General features: G+C 39.4%; 3 protein-coding genes across 6 annotated transcripts; all 3 read right to left on the reverse strand.

Annotated features, from left to right (window-relative positions):
- Positions 1 to 562: 562 nt before the first annotated feature.
- LOC104425995 (hypothetical protein) lies at positions 563 to 3153 on the reverse strand. The gene has a single exon (XM_010038906.3). It carries the CDS (start codon positions 2570 to 2572, stop codon positions 890 to 892), a length of 1683 nt encoding a protein of 560 aa, XP_010037208.2. The 5' UTR covers positions 2573 to 3153; the 3' UTR covers positions 563 to 889.
- A 5129-nt stretch (positions 3154 to 8282) lies between these two features.
- On the reverse strand, positions 8283 to 12346 carry LOC104425996 (hypothetical protein). Of its 4 annotated transcripts, none has more exons than XM_010038910.3 (3): positions 12200 to 12346; positions 10472 to 10620; positions 8283 to 10000 (listed from the first exon to the last, which is right to left on the reverse strand). In XM_010038910.3, the coding sequence occupies exons 2-3, from the start codon at positions 10611 to 10613 to the stop codon at positions 8682 to 8684; spliced, it is 1461 nt and encodes a 486-aa protein (XP_010037212.2). In that variant the 5' UTR covers positions 10614 to 10620; positions 12200 to 12346; the 3' UTR covers positions 8283 to 8681. The 4 variants fall into 4 exon arrangements, with proteins under 4 accessions (XP_010037212.2, XP_010037209.2, XP_010037211.2 ...); XM_010038907.3 differs by having other exon boundaries at positions 11664 to 12336; XM_010038909.3 differs by having other exon boundaries at positions 10472 to 10625; positions 11664 to 12336.
- Positions 12347 to 14204: 1858 nt separating this feature from the next.
- Positions 14205 to 20076, reverse strand: LOC104425997 (plant intracellular Ras-group-related LRR protein 7). Its single transcript, XM_010038912.3, has 10 exons — positions 19732 to 20076; positions 18910 to 18979; positions 18759 to 18805; positions 18316 to 18424; positions 18064 to 18149; positions 17292 to 17382; positions 16412 to 16497; positions 15293 to 15379; positions 15068 to 15203; positions 14205 to 14468 (listed from the first exon to the last, which is right to left on the reverse strand). The coding sequence occupies exons 1-9, from the start codon at positions 19828 to 19830 to the stop codon at positions 15093 to 15095; spliced, it is 786 nt and encodes a 261-aa protein (XP_010037214.2). The 5' UTR covers positions 19831 to 20076; the 3' UTR covers positions 14205 to 14468; positions 15068 to 15092.
- Positions 20077 to 20671: the final 595 nt, after the last annotated feature.

The following is a 20671-nucleotide window of genomic DNA, read 5'->3' on the forward strand; positions in this document are numbered from 1 at the left end:
CGCTAGTAGTGACCGTGACTCGAAAGTAAATATTCGGATGCCGGCGTGGAACCTCCATAGCAACGCCGGGTCCATCTCTTTATAGCGATAAACAAAAAGTACATTGTCGCTCGGCCACCCTAAGATAAAAGAAGAAGAAGAAGAAGAAAAACGTCACGAATTCAGATCAGGCTCGGTTTTGGACCCTGCTTTTTCACGCATTTTGCGCCGGGTGAACTTTAAGAGACGGAGGGGTTGGGCCGAACCCTACATCAGACCCCACTTGCGCCTTAATCCCAGCTTCAATGAATTCATTATTGGAGATGGGAGTTCGTACGCAAGGCTTTTACTTATATTACCAATGAGCAACGGCGATTCGGATATTTATCGATTTGTTTTGCGGTGACCAAAGCTGTTTGGATGTCAAAGAGGAGCTGCTGGGGCGGTGTTTGGAATGCGACATGTGGAGGCGACCGAACAGAGCTCAGATGGCATCTGCATTGACGCTTATTATATTTGCACTATGCGCTCATGACTTTTTTAGCACCTCCCTCATGCCTCTTTTGAGGCCAAGTCAAGATCATTACCGACGCCGAACACTGTGCTTCTGATTCAAGAAAAGTTGCAGCTGGTGCTGTGGGGAATGAGAGGTTGAGAAGAGATTAAAAAAAAGAAAAAAAAGGGTGTTCAATGCCGAATTAAGATTACAGGTTCAATGTACCGCAAGAAGAGACAAAGACTTGTTCACAAATGATGGCTGTGAGGATCTGGATTCCACTTCTTCCGACTGAGTATATGAACGGTTGGAGGATCGTAAATAGGGAAAGGAAGGAAAAAGTTAATGTCAAGAAACTTGCCTGTACACTCTTTGAATCTTTTTAGGGGTCAAGTCAACACCAGGAAAGATCTATCAGCAGTTGAGACCAGTGAGAGCCACATGATTGTTGGGGTTGCTTCCCACCCACCATGAACTGAAGCTGACATGGCTGCTACCTTCTTCTTCTTCTTCTTCTTCTTCTTCGTCTTGTTGATGGTTTTTATGGTCTTCTGCTGGAGCTGGCAGGTTGAGATCCAGGAAGTCCCGAATTTCCGGGATCGGTTTTGTAATGACAAGGGACCGAGCGTTTGTAGGCAGTAAATGAGATCTTTTGTGACCACCCAAAGCTTGGCCTGATGAGAAGATCTTGAGGCAAACCGGACACTCGTGCTGCTTCTTGCACTTGTTCAACCCATTAAAATCCTCAACTTTCTGACCAGACAAATGAGTCATGCCATCGGCATTTCCCTTCTCAATTTTGCATGATTTCACGAGCTTATCATGGCTGTTACCGATTGGGGCAGGCGAAACTTCAGCTGCTACCCTGTTCGCGAGTCTTTCTTTCCTGGCAGCAGAGTTTTCCTTGGTTTTGTTGTGGCTAGCTTTATGGCCTCCCAGAGCTTGGTAAGAGTGGAAAATCTTGTTGCAGATAGTACACTCGAATTTGCTCTTTTCACGACAATCTAGGACCTTCCCAGATTCCGGAAAACCATCAGTTAATTTCTTCAAGGATTTGACCCTCAACTCGGGATCATCACAGTCAGAGAATTTCCTCTTACTTTTGTCGCACTCGAAGGACTTCTTCTGGATCCGATCAAACCCGGCTGCCTCGGCCGAATCCTTCGCCACGCTAAGCTCAGGAACCTCACGCTTCGATTTGTTTTTGGCCTTAAACTTGTGAATTTCATTCGAATTGTCCATCCCGGACCTGTTTCTTGAACTTTTCCCCGAAGAAGAAAGTTCTGTTTTTGATTGATCCAGCAGAGGCAATTCACCACGTCCTAAAGAACCAGACTCACAATTGTTCTCTTTCACTTTCTCCAACTTCAAAACTTTCTTAGGATCGGAGGACAGATTCTTAACGTCACTCCTACTTCTATTGTCAGATGACTCAGCAACAAAATCTAAAGCACCTCTATTATGACCAACCACATCCCTAGAGAGCATCATCAAGCACATGGCCACCTCTTCTTGTTCTTGCTCAATTTCGGAAACACAAGAAGGAGCATTGGCAAAAGATAAAGATGAAGAAGCCGTAGCAGTTGTGACGATGTACCTCTTTCTCCTCTCCGATCGCCTCCTTCGATTTGTGATGATGACTTCACCATCCGATTCGCTGTCCATAGCCAACTTCCGATCATCGCTAGTCCTCGAATCTCGATCCTCCAAGCTGTTGTCTGCGGGAACTCTCTCCTTCTCCGAGTGTCGCTTCATGTGGCCAAAAAGGGCTTCCCAAGAATTGAACCTTTGTCCACACTCTCTGCAGAGCTTCTCATGAAGTGAAGTGTCTTCGCTCAGTTCAGAAAGCCTCCATGTTTTCTTGGGATTCTCCCTCAGGCCATAACCACCGTTATTGCTGTTCGTGGGAGTGAGAGCACCAGTGCTACTTATGGATGATGAGAGCTTCTTTGTGTTGAGGCTGAGCTGCTTCTCATCCATTTCAGCTGGACTACTGTTTGTCGGATGAGACCTCATGTGACCTCCCAAGGATCTACCACAAGGAAAGCTCTTGCTGCATAATTTGCACACATGCTTGAATTCCGGATCTCCTTCCATTTGGTTCTCGAGAAATCGCAAATGAAAAGGAAGTACCCCAGATCAGAGGAGCGAAGAAGAGAAACTGAATTACAAGCCAATGGACGAATTCAAGACTCTGCAACAATTCTCGAGCCTTGACATCATTCACTTGAACTCAAGCCGAATGCTAATGGAACAGAACAGGACCAACCAGACGGAGGAAAGAACAAATAAAAGAAAAGAAAATGAGAACAACCCAGAAGACAGAATCAAGAAAGGAAGTAGAATTTGATGACCAAGCTCCGTGAGAACAGGTGGTTCACGGTTCTTGAGCTGACCACGGTATGGCGCAGAACAGAACTATGAGCTACTACAGATCTGACTAGGGATTAAGGAGGAGGAGGAGGAGGAGTAGCTTCCTCTCTCAGTAGCTTCTGGGTTGTTGGAAGAGAGAAAATTTCAAGAAAATTATAGAAAGGGAAGAGTGAAAGAGAGGTGGGTGTGTGTTTCTTTTGTTTCTAATGATGTGGGATAACAAGTCACAAGAAATTTTAGAGAGAGAAGTGTGTTTCTTCCTCTCTCTATCAAGAGTCTACGATGCAAACTCTCTTGCACTAGTCAGTGTTTTTCTTTTTCTCTCTTTTATTTAATTGGGGAGGAGAAATCCATGCACGGAAGCAAAGATAAAAAGAGGCAAAGCAAACATGTCAGCACGTGTACTCTCAGCTGAGAATCCTACGCCATCATTGATCCAACGGCCCGGATCCTTCCAGCTAAGCGTTCCCGTGGGTCAGAGAGAACCTACCCAAACAACTAACTGCCTTCTAACTATTCCTTCCTTTGTCTTGCTACTAAGCAAAGCCACCTCTCTCTCTCTCTCTCTCTCTCTACAGTGAGAAGTTCTACTCTGTGACGGTTTGTTCTTTGTTGAGCTTCTCTCTCTCTCTCTCTCTCTCTCAAGATGCAATTGAGGGTACATTACATTTGTGAGTACTAATTAGATTGACCTGAAAGGTTCGATTTGATGCATTCGTGTATATCAATCGAGCTAAAGTTCAAGTTCCTTTATGTGGAACTTTCACCGTGAATTCATCATCTTTTTACACTAACATTAGATTTCTAATTAGACATTAACCACTTCGATGCACCCGTGTCGTGGAATTAACTCTTGATTAAAAAGAACATTCTGTATGGGCATCGCCAATTGCATAACATGCCAAATGGTTCGGATTTGGCAATCAAATTTTAAATTCATTTAATAATATGACATTCCAATTTCATGTCAAATAAAAGAGGTCTCCATTCATAAGTAAGAACTGCTCTTATATACTCATTACCTTGAGCGATTACACCTAAGTACTCTTGAAAGCTTAATCCACAAAATTCAAGTTGTTTCCATAACTCCAAATTATATAAGCATGGTTACTTAGCATGTCATTTTTATCTTTGGGAGTAGCAAAATCCAAGTGCTTTCGAAACCTGGCAATCTGATGGTAATAGAGCCAATATGCCCTGTCAAAGAGAAAGTCATATCAGCAAGCAATAATTCAGCTATAGTAACTATGATTTTGGGCTCTTTCGTCAGTTGAAGGACATGGTTTCAATGGGAAATCTTAACTTCACGCATCTTAATGATGCTTTCTGTGGAATTGATTTTTGTGTGATCCAAGCAATGTATCACTCCCCCATCACGTTCGAAAAAGGGGTTGTCGGCTCGAAGCTTTTTCATGCAACAGCAACATTCGCCGATCAACCAAAGTCGCTACTGATTTTGGGAAAATAATAATTCACTTCTCCTCTTCCTCCTCCTCTTTTTCTTCTTCAAAATCTACCGTTTCAAGTTGAAACTTGCCATCACCATATTGCTGTTGTTCATGGGTGAACTCTAGGATGCGTTGAGCTTAGACATGCTTTCTATCTATTAACAAGACATTACCGACGAAGAAATGAAGCAAAATTATGTAGGATTAAAGATAAAAAAATTAGTCCGAGATCAAAGCCTCTCTTTGCTAACTTTGAAATCGCCTATTTCTTGTCTGGACCTCAATTAAAATTCGAAAAAAAATTGAATTTCTAGATTAAAAGTTAGGAGTTATTGGAGATGTGTGATTACACGAGGAGAAGATACAAGAGTGTGGTCCCCAAAGTAAATTAAAACAAAGAAAAAGGTCCCCATTACCGATTTTATAATTATACAACCTGTATGAGTGATGCAGGAGCCCAAGCTGTCTAGGGTTTGAGTTGTTCTTTGTTGGTTTGTCTCGATGGAAAGGAAGCTTTTGGATGTGATTAGTTCCTTGATCAAAGGGACTATGTATGTATAGCCGGCATTTTTGGTCATGGATAGGGCCGGCTCTCTCCTAGAACCGACCGCAACTTGACTGCGTGTGAGCCATTATTGTTATTTAGCAGCTAGTGCTAGATTAATGTAATCTAATCTAACCCATGTTTGCATAATGTTGTTGTACTAAATCCCCTCTTTTGCGCTGCCTTTCGCCGGCAGTGAACTGCTTTGGTTAGCTGTTAACTATGTATTGATTAGATTTTCCATTTTCATTTTTTTTTATCGGCAATGTACATGAGGGACTAATTAGTGTTTGGTTCTTGGGGAAATTAAATTAAGAACGTGAAGGATGATCATTGCTTTCGGACGTACGTGCTGGCTAGTCTTAATGTTCATGGCAGCCATGCCAATTTCTTCTTTTTCCTTTTTTGGTCAATTGGGTCCTTGCTTGGCCGCTGGCTTTTAGCTAATTGATCGGCCAAGATCGAGCTTTGACATTCATCAAGTGACATTAGTTCAGCGTTTCTGAGACTTCAACGGAGTGACATGGTGAAAGTGATGACAATTATGTGCCCATATGTGGTGGGTTGGGGATTAGAAGAGTCGCCCAACTACTAGCCTTTGTCTCACATCAAATCTTGTTTGCCAAATGGGATCTTGGAGTAGTACATTGATATGAATATGTTGACATTTATGTGCCCAAAGGGTTTGAAAGATCAACCAATGCATCTACCAAGTATGTCCTTACATACCCTTCAATGGTTTTTCTTTTAATTATAAAAAAATTGAAGGGATATGATTAATTGAACGATTATATCCATGACAACTGTATTGATGCTGTCACCACAAATGTTACTTTGTAACCAGCGGGCTATGCTTGGCATATACTGCTACCCCATCTTCCTGTGATGCTCATGGAAACTTCACTTGAAGGCTAAGAGTAGTTTTTGGCCCATTGGGAGTGGCTTCATTCCAATTGACTTGGTATAAATATTCCAAGAAAGAGAAATATAGATCATCACCAGCGTCTTTCTTGTGCCTATTGCCTGGTCTTTAACTTATGCAATGGCTGAGATGAGATGTCTCTTCCATATTTAATTTGGTGAAATTTCACTTATTTGATATGATAAATGTCTGCAGTGAGAGCCGAACTGAATCAAAGACGATACGAAGAATGGCATACAAACTTGCTTCAAAGGCACTCGTAGTAGGGCCCTCATGATTTGTTTACTATTAGGGGTCTAATCTATTACTTGAGCAACAATATAAAGCCCTTTAAGGAATATTCTGTCAAAACCCAGAAGGTATACACACTTAAAGGAAAATTGGTTTGAAAATATCATTTAACCATAATAAATCCTTGGTCTCACAAAAAGATTAAAAAACAAAAAAACCGTGCTTCACTCACAATAATGTCATACTTTTAACTGAATTGATGTGTGTACCATAGCCTTGGGACTCGAGCATCGATGTTGAATGCTTGGACTTTCTTGGCTTTTTTATTATCACAATTAGTAACTTGAAAATTGAAAACTTCGGAATTATATCAAAATTTGTGACAACAACAATTAATGAACCTAATTGGAGTAAATAAAAACATTAGAGAAAGCAACAACAATGATCTCTGGAGCACTACTAGCCCTAAAATGGTACAGTGGTTAATTAATTTGTAGTGGACTTTGATCACCTCGCCTATCTTTCTATAAACTTCTACACCTCTCTGATGGACATATTGATGTGATGAACGGAAAAGGGTTTTCAACATTCCAAAAAATTCTGAAATCAATTCTATGAATCAATGTCAGTATCTCTAAAATTGTTCTCCTGAGTCTCCGCTACGAAGCTCAGAGAAGCAGCTCCATCTTCTAATCCAGAACTGGCAATTGCCTGTCATATGTCAAATAAATGCCATATGGTCATGTGGGTCTCTTTACTAAAACTACAAGCAAAAAGCCCGCTCGCTAAATTCTCGGGAACGTGCATCACCAGCTACTTCCAAAGGTGCATAAGGAGCTGCTTTGCTTTGATTGGTCGGTTAAGATCTAGCCGACGCCGGGTACAGGTGATCATTAAACCAGATAAAGCATGATTACAGAGTAGCATAAACCAGAAGCATAATTCACGCTTTAACCGGACGACAGCCTCTGGCTTTGGTTCTGCCTGACTGCTGGGGAATTCTCACTCAGCTGCTTCAGAATAAGATTCCCATGATCTTGTTTGCTTGAAAAAGATAAAGCGATCTAATTAAAACAAGAAAAGATCTTGATAACGAATCGCTCACGTCAAGTTTACTGGAATCAACTTTTCAAGGAATTTCTATAGAGCATAGTACGTTACTTTTATCTTGATGTGATGAAACAGGAAATCCATAAAGCTCCGTTTTACATTTTCAAAACGGGGTAAATCTTACCTTGATAAATGCTCTAAGGACAATGGTGACGCTTTATATTATGAATGTGGGTCATGAGATCAGTGGACCAGGAGTACCTTGTTTCATGGAGTCATGCTCATAAGACCTGGCCATATCTCAGAAGTACGTACCTTTCTTTACATTTTTGCAGTATCAAGAAAGATTACACATATGAAAAAGAAAAACAAAAATGTGCGAAAGCCAATTGTGCTCATGCAAGCAAAACCGGTGGCCAGCCTTGTAAAAGAGCGATTAAATCCAATATTACCTTTTAATATACACATGAAACCCTAAAGGATCCATGTGATCTTTCTATTGGCCATAATGATTTTGTCAGGCAAGGATAGCTTCTCTCACCTTCTACACTTTACTCAAAAGAGCCCGAGAATATTCAAAGGAAAAACGAACTGGCCATAAAGCATGAATGAAACAAGACTCGTCACGTGGCCATATCTAGTCTATAATGGATGAAGAGGTGGTTAGGTGGCTTAAAAGCTAAGACTCACAATAAAACATAAAATCACACAAATCATGCCACGAGGTGAACAATTCAGATAGAGAGAAAATGTGGATATGACACACTGTGGCAGTCTAAATGCGTATATTTTACCTGAGTGCAACCGACTCAATCTTAAACTCCACAGTAATGAGCTAGTGAAAGCCTTGAAAAGACAACACCTCAGAGAAGTAAAGAGCAATGAAGCAACTGAGTATTGCATTTGTTTTAGATGGTAGACTGGTATTAGGATCCCATGCGCCCGTTGGCTCAGTCCATGGATATCTATGCGGGATCACAGTTGACAATTCGATTATAATGGCCTAGCAAGTCATAAGTTCCAACAAAACCGTACACCGTCTTCTACCGGAGCATTCATCAAACATATCCATTACCAATAGAACCAGGTTTTCTATGGTTTTCACTCGGAACAGATGCGCACTCAAAGCACAGAGCATTTACAATATGTTGGAACCTCCGTGGAGGAAAGTGAATTCTCAGAGTGCTACACCAAATTACCCACAGAAAAGACTTTGTCACAGAAATGCACCTTTTGTCGAGAGGGAATAATGAAGCGTATCATGTTCCATTCACAAAAGCAGCTATACAATTACACCATGGAACATTATACGTTTGTCTGAGATCTGCCAATGATCTCTTTTTGAAGGCGAAATGCCTACAAAATAGTCGACGATAGACTGAAGGGAAGATGAAAAGGGATTATACAGCAAGAAAGCAGCTTAAAAAGATCACCCTTGAGAGAGGCAAATAAAAAAATTTATCACCTTAACAAGTGAAACCTGCTGACCATCTATCTCTATCTTACAAAGAAAGCAGGACTTCCATTATGGTAATTATACCATGGAAAATTGGACAGTTCCTATTTTCAACGACCTATTTTTCATGGTGGCAACATTTGTCTAAAATGGCTCAGTCATCACAAGCAATGACCTAGGCACTAGCTAAAGCCCTTCTCATCTGCCTCACAGTTCCAAGATCCATCTCCAAATACCTCTTCAATCATACTGCAAGTGGGCAAGAGATCAAATTCCGTTTTAGGGCAAGTTATATAGCCAGCATCCCAGAACTTAGTATCACAAGTATCCAAGACATAGTCATGATGACCACCACCCCCATTCAAACTGTGCAAGCTATTAGGCAAGCGGTCCCCATTTTCACGCTTCAACTGGGTATCCGGAGCTGTGGCAGGCAAGCTATCGAAAGATGTACATGAATCATCTTGATCTCCCGTGTCATCCCAAGATTTATTCCTGAGGTGAGAAGTCGGACTATCTATCCATTCCTTCGAGCATGCTTCTGCAGTATCAGAGACAAACTCTCCCACTTTCAGAGTAACATGCTCATCACCTTCGCAAGTTTCTTCAGCAATTTCCTCGTCAACTTCATTTATTTCTTCCATGTTCCTGTCACAACCATGGCCAACCCCATGTTCAAGAGATTCAACAATGGAGTCCTCCTCTTCCTCATCACTTGCCTGCCATTCATCATTATCGCTGTCAATGTTCACTGGATCACATCTGTTCTGTCCAGCCCTGTTCTGGAGCATGTAAACATTGAAATAGTAACTAATAATTTCCCTTCTAGTTCGTGAAGGAAATCTGAAAGATAAACTATTCCAGAAGTTTCTGCCCCTAGATGATGGGTTGGAGAAGACGACTTCATGGAACAATTGTTCTTCCTCATCACTCCAGTTCTCAGCAACTTGTTCTCCCATGTCCTGGCATCCAGACTCCACAAATCCTTCATCTCCAAGTTCCCTTCTGAGCATGTCTCTAGCTTCAATGATATGTTGCCTAACACATCTCACAGAACCTTCATCCAGGCAGCTACAACCAGCACGACCAGCTCCAACTTTGTCGTCATAGTTATCATATACGTCAGAATCAGGCAATGGAATTACACAAGTTCCAGCAAATTTTATGTCATCTTCATCTCCAGCAATAATATCTGAATTGGTCATGTCATCCTGTTGGCTCCAGGGTGACAGGTCAGCTTGATAATCTGATCCAATGGGAACTGGTTTCTGTGGTGGATGCCGTAAAAGTAAAGAATAGATATCATCACGACGACTAAAAGCTGGAGGCGGATGGTTAGAAGAGACATATTCAGGAGCGTAAGATGCTTGAAAACGTCCTTCTAGTTGGAATTCTTCACTATAACGTGCATCCTCCACATTGCTTATAGGAGGTTTTGTCATGCTATCATCAATGAGCTTTTGATCAACTTCCAAGTTTCTCTTTGTTGACCACTCCTCACCTTTACCAATTACAAATGCAGGGAATCAGGAATAAAAGAGATCATAGATAACATCTATTGAATTTGTAAAACTCTAGTCAACGTGTTCCTCTTATCAATATGACCTCACTAACTGCCAAAGAAAAATAGAAACAATGCCCATATATTGACTTTTGGAATGAATCCAGACCCACTAAAACTGATATGTAAATATATCTGCAAAACTCTTCAGTGAAAAAGAGCAGACAACAAACTGTGTGCGACAGTCTTGTGATCAAGCAGATGAAACAAAATTTGCCTTAAGCATCGCAAGTGCCTTTTTTTTACAATATCTACTAATACAGATTAAAGATTTGAAAGAACTGTAATTAGCATCAAACTATCTAGCATGACTCCATAAGAGTTAACATTTGAAAAATTATTCAACTCGAGAGGAAAATACATATTTGATCAAGCCACAGACAACCTCAGCAAAGATCAAGGCTTCCTAACCTGGAGACTCAGCCAGCACAAAAGAATGTTTAGAAGAATCAATTCCAGGTAAAGCATGTAGTGGACTATGCTCCTCTTGTCTTGGTAGCTTATAGGAATCTTCACATGATTCACCATCATCAAGAGGGCGTTTCAACACCATCTTTTAACTGCACTGCATAGAGGAGAATTAAAAAATGCACTGAACAAATGCAAACAAAACAAGCTGGTAAACTACCAAAACCCATGCATGCTGGAAGGTGGTTTCAATATACATAACCTACAGAAGGAGCTTTTGTAGCAACGCCATGAAGAGAAATCATGATATCACTATACACTAATATAGTAGGTTCGAAATTTTTCACTATGCAATGAGTACCCAGAACGGAGGAGGAAGTACATATGGTAAAAAATAACTAGTAGGTTCAGTGTAGCAGCAACAGAATACTAGCTCTCATCAGGCCTCGTGATACCAAACCTTCTGAACCTTCGTACACATATATAAATAAACTCCGTGGTCAGATGTCCCCAAACCAGCACATCTCCAAGGTCATTACATTTTGACAGCAATAATGCATAATTTCATTTAAGTTTTCCTATGTGTATAAACTCACGGTTGCGGTTACAAGTCAAAGTCCTTCAATCGGCCGCGAGTCAAGGAAACTGGCATACCTAGTAAACTTTCCAAATCTAGCTTATAGTGGCATACTATAAAGGTTACTCAGAACACTGTCTGACTCTAGAATGTGGCTCTCTTTTGCCCCTTGTCCATACCATATCAAGAAATACATGCCTAGAGACTTTCCTCGCTAGGATGAGTCAAAGCCCTTTGAGTAAGAATTTGCAGAGCAGGCAACTCAAGACTAAAAAGCTTTTTATCTGTCATTTCCTTACCTAGAACGATTTCTATTCCAAGATTGGACAAAAGGAATGGTGGGTCAGGCACCTAATTAGAGGACAATTAATAACCGAACTAGACTTCTGTGCAATATCTCTATTGTCATTTCATTTTCCGGGCCTGAAATATCTACAGGCATTAATATACACAATTAAAGCTTTACCAAAAATAAATGGGTTCTCATGTCTCATCTAAATGTGACCAGGTGAATTACATATTTCATCATTGTTTAATATAAATGTAATAAGTACATTTAAAAATTCCAATTAACAAGGCCATATTTTACGAAAAATTAAAATAAGAGGCAGGTTTTACCTCACAACAAATTGTTCTCTTCAATTGATGCAGCAGGTCCCTAACTAGGTCCAGAATCCCTCGAATTACGACGAAGCAATAGACAGAAACGCGATATGTTGATGTAATCGTGCTAAATCCCACCTTTGGCCCAAAATCCCCAAATTCGACAAAACCCTAACCCTAGATTTTTTAATGTCTCCGAAAATCGCCAAATTCACACGAACAAAGGAAAGATATCAACAATGACCCTCGTAAACACCCGGTGAATTCACCGATCTACAGAGGAAAGAACTCAAATCGGACCCAAAAAACCTCGCGAGCAAAACCGTCGAAACCCTAGAAAAGTCAAAGCCGATTCTTTACAAAATCGAGGCGCGCAAAACCAGAGAAACCAAGCGCGACGCCAAGACCATAACTTTCCGACAAGACCGTCACAGATCCGAGCTCGCCATCACAGATCGAAACCTCGAAACCTTCGAAACACGATCAAGACGCGGCCGAGCCTGAAAAAGGTATGGATCGATAGAGGAGAGCGAGAATCGAAAGAATCGGACCTTGATTTGTGGAGAAGGGGAAGGGATCCGGATCAAATCGGGAGGGACGAGGTCGAGATCGAAAGGGGGAAAAAATTGTTAATGACAGAAAAGGGCACGGACAGCGGTTTGGAGTTTTCTGTAATTAAACGACGCGAGGAAGGAAAGTTCAAAACGGCACGTATCTGACACTAATTACGGCGTACAGAGGAGACTGCGTGCTCCGGGGTTGGTACGGTGAACTTAAATTACATCCAAATTCCGACATGTTCTCTAGTCTTCATCATGAAATTAACACTTATTTTTATACTCTATTTATTTTGCCAAAAATAAATAATTTAAAAAATATATATTTTTAAATATAATCTCTTATACCATTTAAAAGATTAGTTAACAAAAATATCTTTCATCATCAGCAATTTTAAATAAACGACGAAAATATCATTTGTTGATTCATTTTTACAAGTAATACAAGTCATTATTTTTAGGAAATAAAATTTTCAAATCATTCATATTCCGTGAAAAAAGTATATTTTAGTATAAAATCACATTTTACGTCCTATAAGAAATATGGTTCGAAATATTTGGTACCACCTGCAATCAATAAAAATATATATATCAATTGACGAACCATTTTAAAGTTATCTTTAATCTTAAATTATTGAATTTGTAACTATTCGAATAATGGAAATTACATATTGATATGAAAAGCTCAATTTCTATAATATATTAAAACTTACTTTTTGTGTATGGAAAAAAAAATTGATGACTATATTTGGAATTTATTTTCTAATAGTTATATAGTTATTTTTCTAAGTAATGACACAATCATTAGTTACTAATAAGAGAAGCTTACAAATTAATATGAAAAAAACTTACTTCATGTGCAATATTTTGATTCATCTTTAATGAAATCTTAAAAGTTTTATCCTATATAAATGTCCAAGATATTGCGTTGGAACGCAATTAAGTAAAATTGGTAACTATAGACAAGTTTTAAGTTACTTTCAATTTAGGAAAAGTTACTCTAGATGTAAAAAACTAGCAAGCATTGAGAAAAGGCCACCTATCCCGATAGTATTCCCACCTGAGAACGAAGGCGGCTTCGTGAATTATTATCATTAATATCTCAAATTCAATTTTTTCCAGTTCAACGCATAGTTTGATTCATTATTGCCCCCTTCACCATCCTAAAAACCTATTCGGGACCACTCATTGTCCAAATCTCTTTAGACCCAATGACCCAACCACTCTCCACTCTAGTCGGACCAGGTCATTACCAGCTTCTGCATGGTTCATCCACAAACCACACACCTATTAGGAGGGGGTCTAGCTCTTATACCATATTATGACATTTCCATATTAATTGCTTTAATTAATTCCATACTAAGTCTTACTTTTGGGGTACAAGTGGGCACATTTTTAAGATATCATCCGTCCTTAGGAGTGCTCCCCTAATAAGGCTTAACTTTGGAGTTTCAAAATTAAGCATTGTAGTTATGTCAAAAAGCGCCTACGTGTGTTGATTGCAATATATATATTCATAATCGTTCTCTCCCTATTTAGTGCACAACTCAATTCATTTTTGCCCCATTTGTCATCCTAAAAGCTTGGCTTTTCTTCCCAACAATTACTCTCCACCCTCATCGAACCATGTGGTGACACCCACATTGAATAATTAGTGTGACGTTGAGCAATTAACATATCATATTTGATCCATAACTTATTAACTTAAACTATTTAGTCACACGTGAGTCGTGTTATTAAAATCTCAAATCGAATAGTTGTTATAGTTTAGAGCAGCTGATATACCCTTAATTGGTCAATAACTCAAGTTTAGACTTAGGCTTTCCAGATGAAGGTGTCAAACCTTCGCTAAAAGCTCCTAACACATATACATCTTTCCACCTACAGTATTTGTCTTGTGTATAGTTATCAGAGACAATAATTCTTAATACAAAGCGAAGAACGGATCCTACTAAAAGCAAGCTAGAACCCCGGATTCGCATGTTCAGATCCCTTTAAATGGCACGAAGGTTTATAAATATTCAGAAATTGTATTCGTAACGTATAAATTCTGGTATAATATCAATTTACAGAAGTTGATTTACATATACAAATCCTGTCGTTCATGCACTTATGCCGTCAAAGAAAGAGAAGCTATCATATGGACACAAACCAACTTAAACTGCATGAACAAATATCAAATGTCCTGTCCAAGCTGCAGTAGCGCTTGATGAAAGTCTACCGGCTGTCCAGAAACATCACGTCGCAGAGGGCTACAAATTCTCTGCAAGACGATTTGTGGAGTCAGAACAAGGCAAGATAAGCAAGAAAACCGCACATATAATTCAAACAAGAATTGGCTTGGTGGAATTGAGGAGAAACTATAGTGATTTCTTTAGACTAACACAACGACGTTTAAGATAGAAACTATCCCTCTTAAGTTCCATCAGAAGATATTTGACCCTATTGAATGCAAATACTTCCAGATGGAGGCACTCCTAATCAGCTTATCAAAAGTAAGACAAGGCTGCCACATGTCGAGCAATGTATCTTCAGACCTCTTGTAGTATAATTGGCCGCCATATATGCATGCATCTTCAGTTTGTTTTTCAGGTCACACATTTTACTTGCTCAATACTTTGCAAATGACAGGTAAAGTAGAGAAAGTGGACAACTAACATCAGCACAGTTACCAAAATGATGAACCCAAAGAATCCAACAATCAAATAGCATAACTCAATACGGACATTTTAAGAGTAACAACAATTAGCTAATGAACAACCTCCACACCTATCATGGAATTCCATTAGTTTATGACCTAAAATATTATATCTCCAAAGTTGTGCAATGTGCCACACTTGAGTTGAATTTCATGGAACTTACCTTTTCTTCTATTGGTACGGAATTATCATAAGTCAACACCCTCATCTAGGCCTTTGGAACTAATCATCACATTTGAGTCAATCTGCTTGTCGAACTTCTTCTTTCTCCTTGCTTCAAATTCATGGAATCCTTCCATCTACATATTTGGTTGAAAACTTGTGTCAAGGGCATAAAGATTTGGGATCACATTCTCACAAGAACTAAGGAACAACTGCAAGAACTTGCCTGCTGAAACTGGTCCATTAAAATTGGGTTGTTGTGCAAGGATACATTTTGCAGAGATCTACAGTCTTTCAACAGATTTGGAGTAATCTGTCAGGCAAGAGAAACGAAATCAATGAACAACTGGTTATCTTATAAGAAAATTCTACATATCCTAAAGAGGCACGTAAAATTTAAAACTACAGTAATCTAATGTAATATATTGAAATCAGTTTGCAATGTTGATTGAGAAGCTTAGCAAACTTAGTACTTAATAGTTCCACATCAAGGACACAGCTGTCATCTGCATTTTGGGCCAGGTTGATCCTGGGCAGAACACTTATGATGATAATAAGACTGGCTTTTCAGTGTGATATTTAAATGATATATATGCCAACAATACTATTCTTTCAAAGTTCTTCCAGTGGAAAGTCGTCCAATGCTGTAGCTGCTTGTGCATGACAGAAAACAATAAATTCGTGGCTTTCAAAGATGCGGTAAAGCTAAATAATTCATTTCAGCAGATGAGTATCAAATTAGTGACAACAATTGGCACGAAGAAGTAAGTACTTGTTGAAATATTGTCCCACATCGTTTGACAACAGATTCTAAATGCTCTTTATATTCATGTGGTATTCCTCTACCTATCAACTTAAGCTTTTGGGCTGCACTTTTCAACATGGTATCAAAATCAGTTATCCCTTACACGAAGGTGCGTGGTAAAAAAATTCCACATCAGCTCATAATCCAACTTGCACATGAGATGGGATGTTGAAATATTGTCCTACATAGCTTGACAACAGATCCCAAATGCACTTTATATTCATGTGGTATCCCTCCACCTATCAACTTAAGCTTTTGGGTTGGACTTTCTAATAGTACTAAAATCATTTGCATATCCCAAGAGTGGTAGAATTAAAAATCCATGCAAGTGTTCAAGATTCCCTCCAGATGACCTAGTTTAAAAGGAACACAATCCTCATCATCCCGCAAATGAAGTGACAATGTGCACTCATCTTAGTATTTCCTTCATAAGCTAGCCTAGTTAAAATGTAGTCATATGTAGAATTGGTTTTAAAATATGATGTCATGACAACTAGAATAGCTTGATGATCTCTATCAGATGAATGTCCTTGGTAATACCTGGTTTACATTGTTGTTGTTCAATGAGAGCGACTTCAAATTAATGAGATTGCAAAATGATGAAGGAATGTCTTCAATAGAATTATCTGCAAAATTAATCACAATGAAGAAACAATGAATCCAAGTACTGATGTTCAGAAATTATGAAGTTGAAATTACTAGATAAGCTTATAACTTCAACTTTCAATGGACACAAGATCAGTCCAGTCATCACATTCTCCCCAATATAAGAAAATGAATGCTCCATGAAAAGCATAGAACACTCAACTCTTTTATGCACCACAATAAATTAAACTGACTCAAGGATCTCAAAGAAAACTTATCTAAGTTGCATATGAAGTATAGTTCCATCACACAAGGACCGCAGATAAAACATTATAAGCTTTAGTTGGAACAATCATATAGGATATGCAGATTAGAACTCTTAACAGACCTAGCAAATGCTACACATACATACTCTACACGTGAGAAAAGCAGGAGACTTTTACGAGGGATCATGCATTTCAAATACAAACCTCTTGCCACCTCAGAATTCATGCAAAAATGATTTCACCTTGGAGGGCATTCTACTTGCCGACTTTCATTGCCACTTGGTAACAGATTGCAAATACTCATATGTTCTGATCCCAGAGTAACAATGATTATGTTAACCCTTACCCACAAGATAAGTCAAGATGCTTAAATGATCAAATGCATATCCTTCAATTCTAAAGCAGTGAGACTTGACAGAGATAATTTGCTAAGAAGATCATGGCTAAACAGGGAAACAAACCCATCTGGTGGAAATTAACATCAAACGTCTATAATTTCATATAACTGTGCCCCACAGATTTGAATGATGATCATGATTAGTAGGGAAGCATAGAAAAGAAAAAATTACCATCTGCTCGCAGCTCTTCCAAAGAGAAGCAACTTCCTATTGACTCTGGAAGTGACTTCAATTTATTATTTGAGACATTCAAAAGCAATAACTGCAGGATAAACAACAAATATAAGGCATATCGTGTATAAATTTAGTTCCACCATCTCACAGATCGATTCTTAATGAAAAAGGAAAGAGCAATGTAGCTCTAAAATAGCAACAACTACATTGTAAACAACACATATCAGAAATATGTCAGAAGACACTTAGTTCCAACTTATCACAGATCAATTTCTTAACAAGAAAAAGAGGACTGTGGCATTAATATAGCACGAATGGGTTGAAAATTTTATCCAGGCACTGGCTCAAAGTCAGCTAAAACCAAGCTTTTCTGTAACTAACAATCATCAGTCATCAACTAAAACCAATCCATGCATTGAGTAGATACTAAACAACAAAAATATATCAAGAACAGTTACAGACGGACCAAGGGAACTAAAAGCAAAGGTTCTTGATGAAGCAGGCAAACAACACCAGTCTTAATGTGGACTTTAAATCTTTTAAGTTATATAACAGTGTTTCATTACATAGTTTGTCCAAGAAGACTTCCACAAAAGAGAACGACGTTGTAGTATGGCAACTAGGAGGACCAATAATACCAATCAGAGAAAATTCTCCAGTCAATGCCACAAAACAGTCTTCACAAACTAACTTTCCTTTGTCTCTAAGCTACAAAAGAAAAAAAAAAGTGAGCCAATAATTGGATTCACGTAACATGTAAATCACTTACATTGCGCAAGCTCCCAATTGTCTCAGGCAAGTAAGTTAACACGTTTCCTGAGATAGATAACTGCTCAAGCCTCACAAGCTGTCCCACTACATAAACAATTGCATACATGTAGTCAAAAGATGCAAAAAAACTTCGTGCAGGTAATAAAGGAATTTACAGAAGTTAGCCATGCCCTTGGTTTGAAGAATAATAGGGTAGCAAAATGCGAGATTAGACACAACTTTCTCTTATGTAATTAGATGAGAAAATTACATTCATCAGGTAAGGTGGACATTTGATTTCCATCAAGTATCATAACTTTCAATGACTGAAGTTTCCCCAAGCTTACTGGCAGCCGCTCAATTAAGTTTTCAGCTAGAACCTGCAAAAGATTGCTTGGTTTGTTAAACTAAGGAAGAAGCATCATCAACAAAACCTGATACATCAAATATCTACTGCAATACGGAATCCATTTTGTAGCTTTATTGACTGGTAAACCAAGCCCCCCAAAAAAAAGGAAAAAAAAGAAAAAGTCAACCAAGAAAAAGGAAAAAATGTGCAGGGACCTCAAGCTATGATCCTTAAACCAAATCTCTTATTATTCCCCACCATTTCTCATAATGTGAACAACTCCGAGGTTAAAGAATTGAAAGCATTTCAGCTTATAGAGGATTGCGATGCCACATAAACATAATATAGAACCACAAGAATCTTACCAGGCGTTGCATGTTGATTAGATTGTCGATCTCCAGAGGAACGACAACTGCAGGAACAAACATAGAAAGGGCAGATCAGATTTAATTAATAGGGTGCTTTCACCTAATTAAGTATCAATATTAGTTTGCTTCAGAGGCAGGATGTCATTACCTAACCTGTTATGAGTTAAATCGAGAGTTCGTACAGATCTACCCAGATCAAGAACTTCATCCGGGAATGACTGCACCAAGAAATGCATAAATAGGACGTTTGTGAGGGAATGAACGCATCTTTTTTTTTTGGTAAAGGGGAATGAACGCATCTTTTATCATAACAAGAAGCTAAAAAGCTATATATGGCAAAACACGCATATTCATTCCCAACTCTGTTTTCTTTCGCTGACATTGCATCTCTTCCTTACTCGGTAAGTATTGTTCCACCTAATTGTCAACTCTACACCCAGATTTCTTTCGACCAGGATGGTTTGCAACCACAAGGTGGTATCATAGTATCGGTCCTTCGCTACTTCCCTGAAATGCACGACTAAAAAAGGGTATCTTCGCATTTCTTCTTCTACTATTTTGCATGAAGAACAAGATGCAATTTAGACGTTCCACTAATCTTTTCCCGTAATGCATGAACTCTAGGCTGAACTCCCCACGTGTTCATGGACATCTATCAATCTATTCACCCCGTAATACCATCTTCTTTCTCAACAACAACGCCTATACACGGACCCCTGCCGAGCGACGACTTCCTCAATGGTTGAGAAAGCCGCACAGCTTGCGATTCCTATACCGTCGTCGACCTACGAGACAATCAGCAGCCTATGATCGCGACGAAGCAGCGGCAAATCCGTCCCGACAGCCGATCGAAGCTCGCCATAAACTAACACCGAAAAGGCCAAACAATCGATGAACGGAGATAAAGAGAAGGAAAAATAAAAAAATAAAAAATAAAAACATGCGCGCGCATTGAAACAAAGGAGACGACCCTCAATTTGGAGTCGCGCAAAGCGACAATTCCGGTCGATCGCCAGCGAGCGATCCGGCTCGCCTTCGAGTCGGCGTTCTGGCTCACGCAGCACCCCATCCGCCTCCTCCTCCTCCGCCGCCGCCGCCGCCCCGCCGCCGCCGCCAGTCGCCGGTGCCGACGTCGCGATCCTCTCTCTCTCGATGCAGAGAAATGGAGAGACAGTCAACGAAGAGGAGGAGGAGGATACTCCGTGTCGCTTTTCGGGTTCGAATGGTACGAGGAAGATTGGCGAATTTGGATTGGAGCACAAGCGCGTCGCGCTCCTTTTTTTTTTTTTTTTGGGAGTTGGCCGGCTCAAAACTGCCATTTGAGACTTTCAGACAGTGCCGCTTTTGCGGAAGAAAAAATTGCCAATCACCCCCTCAGCTCTGGGTCAATTGCAATTTGCCACCTGAAATCTTTGTTCTTTCGGTTTTCTTGCCGAAAGTTGGCTCAAATCTCATAAGCCATAAATGATCTTGCGACTTGTCCTTGGTACTGCCCCTTAACGAATAAACTGTTCGAGCTTTGATACCAATGGCCTCCAATCATGTTGGCGATGACCCCAATGAGCCACGATGCGTGTCGGTACCAACCATCTCTATCATTAACTATCAGTTATGTGAATAGATTGACGATTTTGTCATGTTCTGATTCACAAATGACTATTGAGATTTTCATTCACATAAAATCACCACCCTATTTTAATAATATATCTTGACTTAGAATTTATTCATTTTTATATGTTAAGGAGTGTTGCCACGTGTAGTTCTTTTTCTCCGCAACTGATTTTGATATCAAACTATCTTTTTAACAACAATACGATATGATCGAAATAAATCAAGCCCAAAATGAAGTTGCGCGATTCATAAAAGTTACAGATAAGTTATCACGGATTGATAGTTGAAGGGGGCGTTAC

This window comes from Eucalyptus grandis, chromosome 11 (genome assembly GCF_016545825.1).
Source record: "Eucalyptus grandis isolate ANBG69807.140 chromosome 11, ASM1654582v1, whole genome shotgun sequence".
Classification (NCBI taxonomy): domain Eukaryota; kingdom Viridiplantae; phylum Streptophyta; class Magnoliopsida; order Myrtales; family Myrtaceae; genus Eucalyptus; species Eucalyptus grandis.

Coding starts and splice junctions, on each gene's coding strand:
- LOC104425997 (XM_010038912.3), bottom strand. CDS start 19,830: ATGGGGTGCTGCGTGAGCCAGAACGCCGACTCGAAGGCGAGCCGGATC. Junction 18,425..18,758: donor TAATCAACATGCAACGCCTG/GTAAGATTCTTG, acceptor AATCTTTTGCAG/GTTCTAGCTGAAAACTTAAT. Junction 17,383..18,063: donor CAATTGGGAGCTTGCGCAAT/GTAAGTGATTTA, acceptor TTTATCCTGCAG/TTATTGCTTTTGAATGTCTC.
- LOC104425996 (XM_010038910.3), bottom strand. CDS start 10,613: ATGGTGTTGAAACGCCCTCTTGATGATGGTGAATCATGTGAAGATTCC. Junction 10,001..10,471: donor TGTGCTGGCTGAGTCTCCAG/GTTAGGAAGCCT, acceptor TAATTGGTAAAG/GTGAGGAGTGGTCAACAAAG.
- LOC104425995 (XM_010038906.3), bottom strand. CDS start 2,572: ATGGAAGGAGATCCGGAATTCAAGCATGTGTGCAAATTATGCAGCAAG.